This window comes from Drosophila bipectinata, unplaced genomic scaffold, assembly GCF_030179905.1.
Source record: "Drosophila bipectinata strain 14024-0381.07 unplaced genomic scaffold, DbipHiC1v2 scaffold_242, whole genome shotgun sequence".
In the NCBI taxonomy this organism is placed as follows: domain Eukaryota; kingdom Metazoa; phylum Arthropoda; class Insecta; order Diptera; family Drosophilidae; genus Drosophila; species Drosophila bipectinata.
Window position 1 is genome coordinate 26,527 of NW_027222890.1, and position 13,053 is coordinate 39,579.

Consider the following 13,053-nt stretch of genomic DNA (forward strand, 5'->3'; position numbering starts at 1 on the left):
CTTTGATCTTTTAAAATATATTTTTTCAGGAAAAATATACTCTATATTTAAAATCCCTTTATGCGTTTATTCCTCAGTTACCCAGTTACAAATTAGTTTTGTTTTTAAGAACTAGAAATAAGAAAAAAGTTTCATTTCTCACTGTGTACCCACCCATGTGTCAACTACAAGGTGATGCCTGTGGTGGCATAATGGTTATGGCAGCTTGTGATCCACCAGGCAACGTCTCCACCACCGATGATTGAGCTAATGGCACCACTGACAGCCGCAGGCACATGGAAACCCGCACTCCAACTTGGCCAAAAAGGCAAATAGCGAGGTGGGTGGGTGGCGGATCGTAAAGTCTGCAGGTGTCACAACAACGTGGCGCACGCTTTTCGTGTATCAATTCATGCCACGCATGGTATCCGAAATCTGAAAATCGAAAATCCGAAACAACCGCCACAATCAGAACTTCAAACGGCCTGGCACTTCGTTTATTTACACAAAATTAGTTTATGCCCGAGAGTGGGGGAAGGAATACAACGTCTAAACGGGGAGATGGGGTGGAGTCGTGCTGAACAGAAACCATTCGCAGGCACTTAAAAAGCGCTAACCGTTTATTATTTTAATAATTCGGCTGTGCGCTTTGACGCACACTTTTAATATAAAATAGCCAACGGATCCATGACCATCCGCGTATCCGAGAGCATCTGTATCTGGGCAACTGCACCGAGTGAACCGAAGGCAGCAACTAAGCAAATTCAAAAAATCTGTGCCACTCTCAGTCCCGCGCCAAATGCACGGCAACGGATTTGTTTATCCATTTGGTGTCTGTGCGTGTATTTTTCGTATTTGTTCGTTATTAATTGCAATAAATGGTGCCGGCGTGGGTGTGATTGTACTTCTTCCCCTTGTTCATTTTTTTCGCAGCGTCTAACTCACGTGGCTTAAAAAATACAATATTAAGATACACAGCCACTGACCTGGAGAAGGATAATGAATTTTTCTTGTATATAATATATTTCCTAGGAGGATAAGCTAAAATATAGTTATAAGTATACAATTTTAAAGATCTTTCATTATAATTCCTTAAATCTCGAAAGTAAAAAAGACAATTTTTTTAGCCATGCAACAAACTTTTTTTCTGAGCTCCACGATTTTGGGTTCAACCAACATTTATTACCCATTTCCTTTAACTGTTACTACTCATAATTTAAAGCTTATTAATCATATAATTTAATTTACAAATACTCTCATTTAAATAAAACTTTGAACTTAAAAGAACTGAAACTTTAAAACTTTTAAAAAATTTTTAAAGGCGCCTTAATCCCACACTGTTACCTCAGTGCTGTTAGACGCAACATTTATGATGTTAACATTGCGCGCAATAATTTGAATCATAAAAATATTGCAACTACTTCTTTCTTAATATCTGATTAAATGAAAGGTTTAATAATCAATTAAGTAACTGACAAGGTATCACATCCTCTATATCCTCACCATCCAAAGCTCTTATCTGACATTGGCAAAGGAATTGAACAATTTTTCGTTCAGCGTTAGACCTCTCCTCCGGGCTGAGACCATCCAGCAGCATTTGTGCCTTGGCCAGAATGCCTATTGCAGGTGGATTAGCTTGCTTTTGCTGCTCCCTTTGCTCTTGATGAATTTGAGCCTGCAACTCCCTTGATTGCTGCAACACCGTCTCCATATTGGTTATCACGGTGGTGAGAAGTTTTTCCGATGTTGCCTGTGACCCACTAGCTTCTTCAACAACGGAGGACGTTTCGTCGAGGGCAGTATTCGTCCGATCCAGAGTGTGAACAATCTCTTCGCTCATCGCCGGAGTGGTAGTGGTCACCTGCAGTTGCTGAGGAGGCTCCAAGTCCTGCGATTGCCCGGATTCAGAGAGGATAAAGTCATAGGGAGCGCCCTGCTCTGCATCCGAAAGAATCTCTATCTCCTCAGAATCATCATACGGCAGCTCCATGTCATCCTCCAATTCCTCGTTGTCTGTACTGTAGGGATAGTCCGCTCCCCAGATCTGTTCGCCTCCCGTGACCCCCTCCGCAGGTGGCTGCTTGGCAGGATTTTGTGTTTGAGAGCTGGACTTTGGCGGTCGACCTCGTCGCTTTATGTTTTCCAAAACTAGAGGCACTCCCTTGCGGAAGTGACGTCCCAAGAAGAGCAGCTCGTTGAAGTACCGCCAGGTAATTGGCTTATTCTGATGGATCTGCTGGTTTCGATATTCCCGGGCGAAGCGATCTCGCAGCTTTTTCCAGCGGTTGTAACAAAGTTCCTCTGTGGAATAAAGTTTAGAAAGATATTAAGATTAATATTATATTAATAATATTATTAAAATTATTATTCTGATAAGTAGGCCATGATAAATAAACCAAAAATCGAATCTTTCATTGAATTGTTGTAGTTCGTATTTTAATTTTTTCATTTAATTAGATATCCTTGGGTCTTCAACAGAAGTTAATCGGTTTATTATCATTTTGTGTTAATTTGTTTGTAAAAAAAAGATAGATATGAAAAAGAACTAATAATGACGGACCAAATATTTCAAGTTTTAAATAACGTAGCTGCTGGTTTCAACTTCAATGGGTCGACCCCATCGTTGAGCTTGCCACATAGATGTGGCGAATTGCGGAGTTGGCATAACGGACAGTTTGTGGAGCTAACTGGAAAGATGACTAAAAATGCAGTTACTCGCTTTGCTGAGCTCCGTGATAGCTTCGGCCGATCCTGCCAACTGGTGATTCTCGAGAGACACCCACACGTTGCTCATCGCTTTAGGGAATTGCCAAATAATGTGATCCTGACCATTATGGGACAGGTTATGCTGCGTCCGGCAAGATCACGCAATTCATCTATGGCAACTGGTGACATAGAGGTGGAGGTCCATGAAATAGGTAACATTGAATATCTGCCGGAGCACAAACATGCCGGAGACAAACGCTCCTATGAGAACATGGCTAGAAGCCGTGTAACCAATGTCGAGAAAAGAATGTGCAGTGAGTGGATTTATTAATGATCTTTGGCTTTCATAACATTTTATAATATTTTTATACTGTTTTTCAGAGAATGATAATGTGCTAAAGTACTTTGAGAATCGCGATTTAACTTGTGCGGACTTAAGGCGCGATGATGTGGGCACCATGGTGACCCTTGTCGGATGGATGCCACTGATTAAGAGTAAAAAATTCTTCCAACTCAAGGATGGGCATGGCCAAACCCAGCTAACGACTGAAGACCAGGATGTAAGCGAACAAAAAATTGTTTAGTTCTTTGGGTAATATTTTTAAATAATTTGGCAGATCATAAAAATGTTTTCTTCAACACCGAGACATGGTGTCTTCCAGATTGAGGGTAAAGTGGTGAACCGCCCTACGTTTAATATTAACCTGGTAATTGGAACACTAATTTCTTGAGAATGGAAAGTTTATTTTAAACATCTTTTGCTAGAAATACGTCACTGGCGAAATTGAGGTCAGTTTGACAAGCGCCAAGGTGATAGATCCCGATCAACCCTACGAGGGACCGATAAAAACCAATATAAAGCGAAAGATCTTAGAGGATGGAGTGGAAGACGATGGCGAGTGTGCGACTTCCCACGATCCTTGTTCCAAAGCGCCAGACATCGTTCCTTTCTTCAATCGTACTCATCACTGCGGTGAACTAAGCTGCAATGAAATCAACCAAAACGTGGTGATTTGTGGATGGCTGGCTTCCCAGCGGATGAACAAGTTCTTCATTCTTGAAGACACCTTTGGAACGACCCAGGTGATTGTGATGCCCAAAACTCAGGGATTGGAGGACTATTTTCGGAACGATGTTCCCGTCAACACTCTTATGCGTGTAGAAGGCACTGTCATTCCACGTCCTGAATCAACCATAAATCCCAAGATGCTTACTGGAGACATTGAGGTCAAGGCCGATAGAGTAACGGTGCTCGAGGTGGACAAGAAAAATTTGCCAAAAGACTTGCAAATTGAGCATAATGAGGAATAATTTAAAAAAATAGGATATAATTTTAAAAGAAAAGAAGCTCCTGTGACTAAAAATATCAAAAAAATAAAATGAACATTTAAGACTTGCCTGAAACATTGAGGTTCTCTGATATTTCCCTCCAGGCCAGGTTCTTGGCGGTCAGATTCTTAGAGACTCGGATCTTGTGGCGATCGTACAGAACGGGATGCATTTTCACCAGCTGGATAAGCTGTTCGTTGAGTAGATCATCCTGGCAGTCCTCCTCCTCTTCCTCTCGCCGACGTTTCTCCAATTCCGCCTCAGGTTTGGGACGCTTTTTTCGCTCTCGCGGCTCGAAACGCATCCCGTCCAGGCTCTCGTTGCGCGCCACTCCCTGTTTGTAGTGGTCCTTAAGGAACAGCAACCGCGGAAACATGTCCCAGTAGGTGGGTTCGTCCGGCCGCTCCTGGAAGCGGCGGAATTCTTTGCCGAACCGATCGCGGATGCTTTTCCAGCGCGTGATGCAGGCACGTTCGGAGGCTCCCATTTTCTGGGAGATGGATTTCCAAGCGGAGTCCTTCAGAGCGGCGTTTTTTACACTTCTGGCACAGTCCTTGTCGTACAGGATCGGATGGTTTTCGATTAACTTGATCAGCTCACCGTCGTCCATGATGGAATATAGACAGCCATGGGATATGAGAGGAAATTTGTTTGTTTACGTGCGAATATTGGAATTTCGTTGTTTTGATTCCCACAAGTGGTGTCGCCGTAGCCATTTTATAGCTATTTCTAGCATCTCGTCTATCGATAGCTGTCAACAGGTGGTGGTGGATTTTCATATCGAGAATTTCCTTTTATGTAACAGAAAGTTTTTATGGAATTTTATTAAAATTTAACTAAAATATAAAAAATATTTGTCTTTCTTTCTATTTATTTCTGTTTGAGAACAAAAAGATACATATAAAAACAAATGCACCACCTCTAGTGTTGGAAAACGCAAGAATGTTTATCGATAAATAGCTACCGCGCTATTTAAACTAGAAAATTGCATATTGTATGTACCATTTGCATTTCTGTGTGTAACTTTTGGCTATTACTAACAAATCTTGTAACAAGTTGCCATTGATTACTATTTCTAAACTCTTTTTATTTTTGGACACCCTACAATAAAATCATCCTGTTAATGTAGAAGGATGTCGAAGGGCATGGGGCTTTTGTCAAAGCTGTACAATGCCATAGTCACTTCAGTTGATAAGTTTGTACCAAATAGATTGAAACCATTTTGGGAGTCACCAGCAGGTGGGTAAGTTAGGTTATTTACACTTGTTTTTACCATTTTCTTAACTCAGGCCCAAAGACTGTCTTTTTTTGGGGGCCAACTTTTAAATGGGTAAGTTTCAAAGCGGAAACTAAGTTTTTATAAATAATAGATATAACAAGTTTCTAGCTATTGGTTGCAGCGGGAGTGGGCGATGTAATAAATCGCCCGCCGCAATTAATCTCTTTAAACCAATGTACAGTTTTGGCCGTAACTGGTTTGATTTATTCAAGGTTCTCTATGGTGATCATACCCAAAAACTATAATCTATTGGCGGTCAACTTGACAGTGGCTGGAATTCAGTCATATTTGATTTTCAAACATCTCAAGTGGCGCAGCGAAAATAAAGGAAATGTCGACTTTGAATATCCCAACCATTATCGCAATCCGGATGAATTCTGGTGACCTCAAGACCTCTGAAATTTTTACTTAGTTACCGACTTTAGAATTAGCTTTATCTATCTATATTTAAAGACCCATCTAAATTTTTCAAATTCTTACGTGTAAGTTAATAAATAAATATGAGCATAATACCTCACATGAAATATTTTCATTTTTTTTCTATTAAAAAATGTATATTGCTTTACGCAAGTGATGTCTAGGAGCACCGATCAAGCCTTTGTAATGTCACTATCAATATGCTAGGGATATTTGTGTCAGATTAGTTGGGTAAATATTTTGGCCTTCTTCAAAATCTAAATTCGTGTTTGCCCTATATTTGGCCTATATCCTATATTGTTGTAAAAGGATGTCGAAGGGAACGGGTCCTTTGTCAAAGATATATAATGCCGCAATCGGTGCAGGCGATAAAATAATGCCCCAAGCAATGATGCCTTTTTGGCAATCGCCTGCAGGTTTGTAAGTCGGATAGTTGTTGGATTTTCTTACTTTTGACTTTACTTAGGTCCCAAGACGGTATTTTTCTGGGCGCCCCTCTTCAAATGGGTAAGTATTTGAAGACACATAATATATTAATATTAGCAAACAACAAAGTAAAATCCTTACCCAGGGACTAGTATTTGCGGGATTGGGCGATACTGTCAGTCGCCCACCGCAGTTAATCTCTGTAAACCAATGCGCCATTTTAGCCCTGACTGGAGTGCTGTGGTCAAGATACTCATTTGTCATCACACCCAAAAATTATAACCTATTGGCGGTCAATGTGGCAGTAGCTTGTATTCAATCCTTCTTAATTGCCAAACACCTGAAGTGGCGCAGCGAGAATGCAAAGAATACCGTCTATGAGTATTCTTACTATCCCCACAATCCGGATGACGACTGGTGATTTATAGATTTTGACTTTATCTATTCACCCAACTAACTAACCCAACTAAATCTGTCCACACTCGGCACCCTAATAATAAAAATTATTCAATTATTTTAAATAGTTTCATTTCAGAAAATAAAACAAAATGTAGTTTTGGTGTGCGGCTCTCAAGCTTTACAGTTTTTATTTCTTTTTCTCTTATGCATTTCTGAAATCATCATTATATAGTTTCCGCTTGAAACTAAGTATACTTTAGATAAAATAACGTGACCCCGTGTAGATGTTGTTTCGGGGTCTGCAGGCATTGGTCAAGTGAATTAAGACTATTTATGACTACTGCTAATTAAGGAGACTACGATTTTAAATATTTAAAAGTTCACAACAAGCTCTAGGTATGTGGCCAAGGTCCTGGACGCAGTGCCATGCGACCGGGATAGTGCGCACAAGCCCACTTGCGATTGGTGATTGGTCGTTCTGTCGCCGGTCGTCCTGCAGCCAATGCGCTGCCTGCAAAGGACTCGTCGTTGACGGAGGAACGGTGGCATCTTCGGGTCAGGAGTTGCGCAAACTATATAGCCGACAGCCGAGAATGCATTTGGCAACACTTCTTTCGGCAGCCTTTCGGCCCACAAACACACACAAACGTGTGTTGAAAGTTTTCTGCCCGGCCAACAGGCGTATACTTGATATATTACTCATACGACGTGTGAGCAAGGCGGAAAACTTCGTTTGCTGGATTGTGTGTGTGAGTGGGCTCCTTGCGGGGCTGCTTGTCACGTTGCCAAAAAATGCATTCCCAGCTGCAAAGCTTGCACGGACGCTTTGCCAAATTCCATTTCCCGGAGATTCTCCTTCCATCCTGGCCGGGCTTCGTTGCCGCTTTGCGCCGCCATTGGTTGGTCAGACCTTCGGCGGTTGCAACGGCAGTTCGGCTCGACTTTTCAGGCTCTCCTCCTCAATTGGCCAACGAGGCTTCCTTTAGGCCATTAGTAGCTGCAACGAAGGAATTTTTGAGAAGTACATATTAGTTTTCTGCCAAAATCGGATTGGTAATAAGGTTTTAGTGATATTTTGTTTCGGGGAAGGTCTTTCATTTAATTTTAAGAACTATTTTTCTAATTAAACCCTATGGTTAACAAAAATTTCTGAAGGAAAGATAGATACTTTTATACTATAATACTATAAGATACTATTATTTTGGTCATTAAATGTTTTCGATCTCTCGATCGTACCGTTCTTGACCAGATTTTCATGAATGAAAAATATCTTTTATGGCTTCTTTTTTTAGCGCCAACTCCCACCCAAGACATTGTTGGCGCCTCCATCCATTATCTATTCTTATCTTGAATTTTTATAGACCTGGGCCACTGTGCCACAGTGGTGGAATGGGTAATGGGCCTCTGCCAAGATGGTAGCTTGCCAAAATCTTGCCTAGAAATTTTTTCTCACGCTCGCTTCCAAAAAAACAAACAAAATCTACAGCGAAAAAAATGATGTGAAAGAAAGAGAGCATCTGAGAGATGCGACGGGATGGCAATGAACTTTATTGCGTAATGCGGAATCTTGGCAAGAGGCTCGATGGGATTCTCAAAGGGGGATTCCCCCTAATGCCGGGAATTCCGAGAACGATGCTGTCATGTAATTAAAGCGCCACCTGCCGGCCGATGCGTAAACAAATGAAGTCGACATAATTTATGATCATGGAGTTTTGCCAATAAGTTTCCTCCAAGACACGAAGCAGACACGCCGTCTGCCCCGATCTTTTGGCAGTATGAACCGATATACATATATTTCAGATTTCAGCGCCCCCATTAGTTTCTCCTCGCCGGCTGAATGACTTCGGGAGAGTTCTTCCCATTGACTTAGGTCAGGAACTGTGCTATTGAGCAGCTGCCAATTGGCGGCCCACCACAAATATTATTCATTCCAGACGATTCAACATCTCTTCCTATCGTATTTCTCTAATTTCACACGCACGTGTTGGATTTATGTGCAAATGGCAAACGGAACTGGTCCAGAAGTCCAGATCCTAAAAAAGTATCTTAGATACTTGCAGGATGAGCAGCGACAACACTTGCTTTTAATTGCCTATGACACAGCTGCTTCCATTGGCTTGGTCAATTTATGACCCAAGTCCCGGCCAACATTGGCAAATTATGATAAATAATCCCCAATGAACATCCCCCATCCATTATTCATTCTTGGACATGGGTGAAAATGCGAAAAAATGTCAAATGAGCGATGGCTTTGAAGTGGTCTTATGTAAGTCAGAAAAATAGGAAAAGTCTTTAGAAAAATATATGAATAAAATTCAGGGAAATTGCACCTATATTTCAACAATAATAATTCTTTAAAATTACCATCACATGAGCTCATTGCAGGTGATCTCACAGAGTCAGCCTTCTTCCAACCTTAGTACACATTTCAGTCTTGATAATTTGGCTTTCAATTTAAATTCCAACCGACTAACCAAAAGAATGATCATTAAACTTAATATGCCTATATAATGTATATGCATTTTTGCAGATTTTATGGCCAAGATAAATCTCTATTATAGAAAGCAGACTGTACGAATTAATAAAGAAAATTTCTTTATAGATTATAGAGACGTTCGTCGCATAAAAATGGGAAAGAGCGCAAAAGTCTTTGACGTTTTAAACAAATTTCGCTGTCCAATAATTCTGCCACTGTTTTTGGGACTTTCTGATCTTTCCCAAAAATTTTGTTGGTGTTTTCTCAATGATTTTTCCGAGGGAGCTAAATCGCTTTTATTTATTTGTTCTAGAAGCTGAAAGTCGGCATTTCGGTTGCCTGAAAGTTTTCCTTGTCTATGGTATCTTTTTTTTTCGGTGTGTTGTTTGAATTTTTGTCTGGTTTGGTGGTAGTAGCTGATATTGCCTCGATTTTGCCGTGTTGAATTTTTCATTTACCTTGCTATTTTCGGACACACTTGACGCGCGGCCCGCCAAAAGATCGAAGACGAAGGCGAAAGGCGCAAAAAGCAATAAAAACGTCAAGACCGAAAACTGAAAACCGAAAAGCCCGAGTAAATTGCGCAGAACGGGCTTCCGCCCTTTTGTATGTATGGGTGTAGACCTCCCCTTTCCACAGGGGGGGGCCGATGTACGATCCTGTATGGCATATACTATATATGTATGAGTAGTCTTCGTGCGGTTTGTCTATGTGTTCTTGGATCTTTGAGATGCGCGATGACGCGCAATTGACGCGGGCAAAGACGCGTTGAAAGCGTCGCCGCAGAGTCTATTTTTGTGGACAACAACTAAGACTTTTACTTGCAAATATATATAAGGATTCTGACTCCGATTCGGCAACAGATACAGATACAAATGCATCTGCTTGTATATTTCATTTTAATCTATTTCAGTTGCCTCATCGAAAATATATGTATTTTCTGTGTGTGGTTCGGTTCGCTGTTCCATCTGCCTGTGTTTCTTGGTGTCTGTCTATAGGGCGACGGCACAAATTGTAATTAGTGTTAGTTTTTCTTAGTTTTAATTAGATTTTCTTAATTTGCACGTTCCTGGGCAGCTGTGTGTGTGCCTGTGTTCTATGGTAAACAAATGAACCTTGAGATGCAGTTACCCTGCATTACATTCATCGAGTGTGGCGCATGTACAGACTTAATTAGGTTAAACTGGGTTAGGGAACGACTAGCACCGGTTACATAAGTCATGATCATATAACTTTCGGTTCTTTCCATGAACTCACAATCTGTTTTGTGTCCACCTACATATAGTTGTATTAATTCTCTCACAAAAAGAACGAAACACAAACAATTTTTATGCATATTTTCTGTATATTTTGAAAGAATTGCAAAAACATTTCTTTGAGGATTTATTTGCCAGAATTAAGTGCTTCAAATGCTTTGTTTGTTTTACGGCCGAATAGTCTCAGAAACAATTTTAAGTAATGGAATCTTCAATTTCATTAGTCGATCAAAAACTCAATCAAAACAGAAATGATAAACAAGAAAATATAGCAAAGATTTAAAATCCGTAACCGGGAAATTGGCAGGCAGAAAATATTAACTTGCTGCCAAAAACTGGCGCCTTTAGAGAGAAGATCGAGAGCTGAAAAAGCACTCAAAAAATAAATTGCTTGAATATTGGCCAATAAATTTTACAAGACGTTGACATTTGGCCAACATCAAACGGCCTTGCCAAAGGCCAATCAAACGTCATTATTTGGCTCATGGTATGGGTGATAAATACAATAATAATGATAATTGGACACCTGTTGGCAAATGCTGGCGAATGTCTGGCCAAGAATTCTTTGGCCAATTCAACAACAATCGGCCAACGGTGACGTAGCCACAAACTGGGCAACTCGTCAAAAATGTGCGTCAGCAATTAAAATCATAATGAGAGTGCCAAGTTAGGGGCGTGCCACCTGCCCCCGCCAAAAATTCGATGCCAATGCCTCAATCCACGCGCCAGACACGCGACCCCTGGCCACGCCTCGCATTCCACAGGATGCGTTGCCAACGATGGTGCCAAAAATCTTGGCAACACCCGGCCAAGAAGCCGTCAACTGCTGGCTGCGTTTGTTTATGTTTATGTTCGTGGGACTCTGCTTCCAGGCAGAGAGCCAGCAACTCTAAGAAAAAATCGGAAACGGAAGGAAGAAGGCTTAAAAAGATTTGGTAAAAGAGTTAGAAGTAATTGTATACTCTATAGAGGGTTGTCATAAATAAAATAATCTTTATATTTGGTCAAGAAAACATAATAACTTTTATGTTAATTATGTGCCATGCATTTAATAATTTCCAACCCTTTAGCCTAAGACAGTCCAAGACGCCTCCAAAAAAATAAGAGAATCAAAACACAGGCTCATAGAAGAAAAAATAAATATTACTTGCAAGAAGGAAAATTTGTTAAGTGTTGGCCACTGCACCACAGACTTATAGGCGCTGCCAATTGCAGACTGCCACTGCGACTGCGACAATGCGGCGTATACGTAATGAAGGAGTTGCCTCAAGCAACCCTACCCAACCCACACTCACATAACGTATACGCAGTGGAGGACAAAGTTGCGGACCAAATGCATAACAAATAAATAACAAAGGCCTGTGACCATCATTATAACAAAGTCAAAAGAAAGGCGACGGAGAGCCTTCTCCAACGAAAAAAAAAGCATCTCCAACGACTGGCCGCACTAATAAGTTTTAAGAAAAATGAAAATGAAAAATCGTTTGTGCATTTTTATAAGTGCAAAAATATGCAAATAGAGTAAATCATTACTGGACTGGACCAAAGGCAGACAAAGTTCTTCTTTGGCGATTTTTATTTTTTCACCATTTTTCAGGGGAGTTGGAAGGAAGGAAGCGGTAGCCAAAATCATAATTTGGCGGTTTATTTGTTTGTTTGTTTTATTTCGGGCCGTCTAGGCCATTGAGAGTTATGGTTGGTCCTCTGTCGGCAAAACTGGTAGTGACACAAAGCGGAAGGGGCCGAAATTAATGTTCAACTTAAATCGCCATCGATATGCATTTAAAGTTCTTTGACAAACACTTTCTTTGGCAATTCAATTAGTTTTAATTGCACGACTTGGCGGACGTTTAAAAATGTTTTAAACGCAGGCCTTGGGCTATCAATAAAATCAGTGCAGCACATAAATCTTTCAAGCCTTTCATTGCACAGCCCAATGCAAAATCGAAATCCGAATCGGAATCGGAATTCGAATCCCATTTCGGATCTCTGGCGGAAACAAAGATAAAGCGCAGTGACCAAAGCGACGGGAGGACCTTTTGTTGGACATATGGAGCCAGTCAAGAGGAAAGGACACAATGCCTTGGACTTGGCTTGGCTTAGTTGCCAATTTCCTGGTGAAATAATAAAAAAATGCAAAGGAAGAGACTTCCCTTGAAAAAGAGAATTATTTGCCAGGATGTCCGAAACATTGTTGGTGTCAACAAATTCCTTTTCAACGTCCATTTCCAGAAGCGAAAAAAAGCGAAAAAATTGGCAAAAAATAGTAACAAACGAGGCGAAGACAAAATTAATGTGAAAACATTAAGGAATGCCGCTGGATGTCCTGCTCTAAGTCCTTGGCAATTAAGTTTCGTGTTAATTTTTTGACTCACCTCACTTGGTTTTCTGGCCAATTAACTACTGAGAGAGAAGTGGAAATATTTTAATTGTTTTAATGGATCGTAAATCTCGTTGTACAAGTTTTTGATTTCCCCGGGCCCGTCGTTGTTCTTCTCCAGTCCAGACCCTCATAAATTTTGGTATTTAAAATTTCGAAAATCCAACATAGAACTATGCAATTTTATGGCACCAATCGAGACTACAAAGAGCAGGTCATAATGGTACTTATTGGCCCGAAATTTAATTGTGGAAAGTACAATGTTCTCTGGCATGTTTTTTTGTCCAACCATAAAAGAATAAATCTGTCTATGAGATTAATTTCTGATATATGATTTTTCGTTTCATCTTGCGGGAAACGTTTAAAAAAAATGAAAACTCTGGACTGGGGGTGGCTAGGACTGGTG

General features: G+C 40.6%; 4 protein-coding genes across 6 annotated transcripts; 3 read left to right on the forward strand and 1 right to left on the reverse strand.

Moving 5' to 3' along the window:
* Positions 1 to 1,191: 1,191 nt before the first annotated feature.
* LOC108125537 (uncharacterized) lies at positions 1,192 to 4,727 on the reverse strand. The gene is made up of 2 exons (XM_017241760.3): positions 4,084 to 4,727; positions 1,192 to 2,280 (listed from the first exon to the last, which is right to left on the reverse strand). Exons 1-2 carry the CDS (start codon positions 4,622 to 4,624, stop codon positions 1,439 to 1,441), a joined length of 1,383 nt encoding a protein of 460 aa, XP_017097249.3. The 5' UTR covers positions 4,625 to 4,727; the 3' UTR covers positions 1,192 to 1,438.
* LOC138927397 (uncharacterized) lies at positions 2,371 to 4,082 on the forward strand. Its single transcript, XM_070282699.1, has 4 exons — positions 2,371 to 2,999; positions 3,067 to 3,245; positions 3,303 to 3,392; positions 3,451 to 4,082. The coding sequence occupies exons 1-4, from the start codon at positions 2,531 to 2,533 to the stop codon at positions 3,994 to 3,996; spliced, it is 1,284 nt and encodes a 427-aa protein (XP_070138800.1). The 5' UTR covers positions 2,371 to 2,530; the 3' UTR covers positions 3,997 to 4,082.
* A 325-nt stretch (positions 4,728 to 5,052) lies between the features above and the next one.
* LOC108125485 (mitochondrial pyruvate carrier 2-like) lies at positions 5,053 to 5,811 on the forward strand. Of its 3 annotated transcripts, none has more exons than XM_070282698.1 (3): positions 5,053 to 5,249; positions 5,304 to 5,344; positions 5,506 to 5,811. In XM_070282698.1, the coding sequence occupies exons 1-3, from the start codon at positions 5,148 to 5,150 to the stop codon at positions 5,675 to 5,677; spliced, it is 315 nt and encodes a 104-aa protein (XP_070138799.1). In that variant the 5' UTR covers positions 5,053 to 5,147; the 3' UTR covers positions 5,678 to 5,811. The 3 variants fall into 3 exon arrangements, with proteins under 3 accessions (XP_070138799.1, XP_017097185.2, XP_017097184.2); XM_017241696.3 differs by having other exon boundaries at positions 5,054 to 5,253; positions 5,506 to 5,810; XM_017241695.3 differs by having other exon boundaries at positions 5,065 to 5,253; positions 5,402 to 5,811.
* An 89-nt stretch (positions 5,812 to 5,900) lies between these two features.
* LOC108125484 (uncharacterized) lies at positions 5,901 to 6,634 on the forward strand. The gene is made up of 3 exons (XM_017241694.3): positions 5,901 to 6,126; positions 6,177 to 6,217; positions 6,282 to 6,634. The coding sequence occupies exons 1-3, from the start codon at positions 6,021 to 6,023 to the stop codon at positions 6,555 to 6,557; spliced, it is 423 nt and encodes a 140-aa protein (XP_017097183.1). The 5' UTR covers positions 5,901 to 6,020; the 3' UTR covers positions 6,558 to 6,634.
* Positions 6,635 to 13,053: the final 6,419 nt, after the last annotated feature.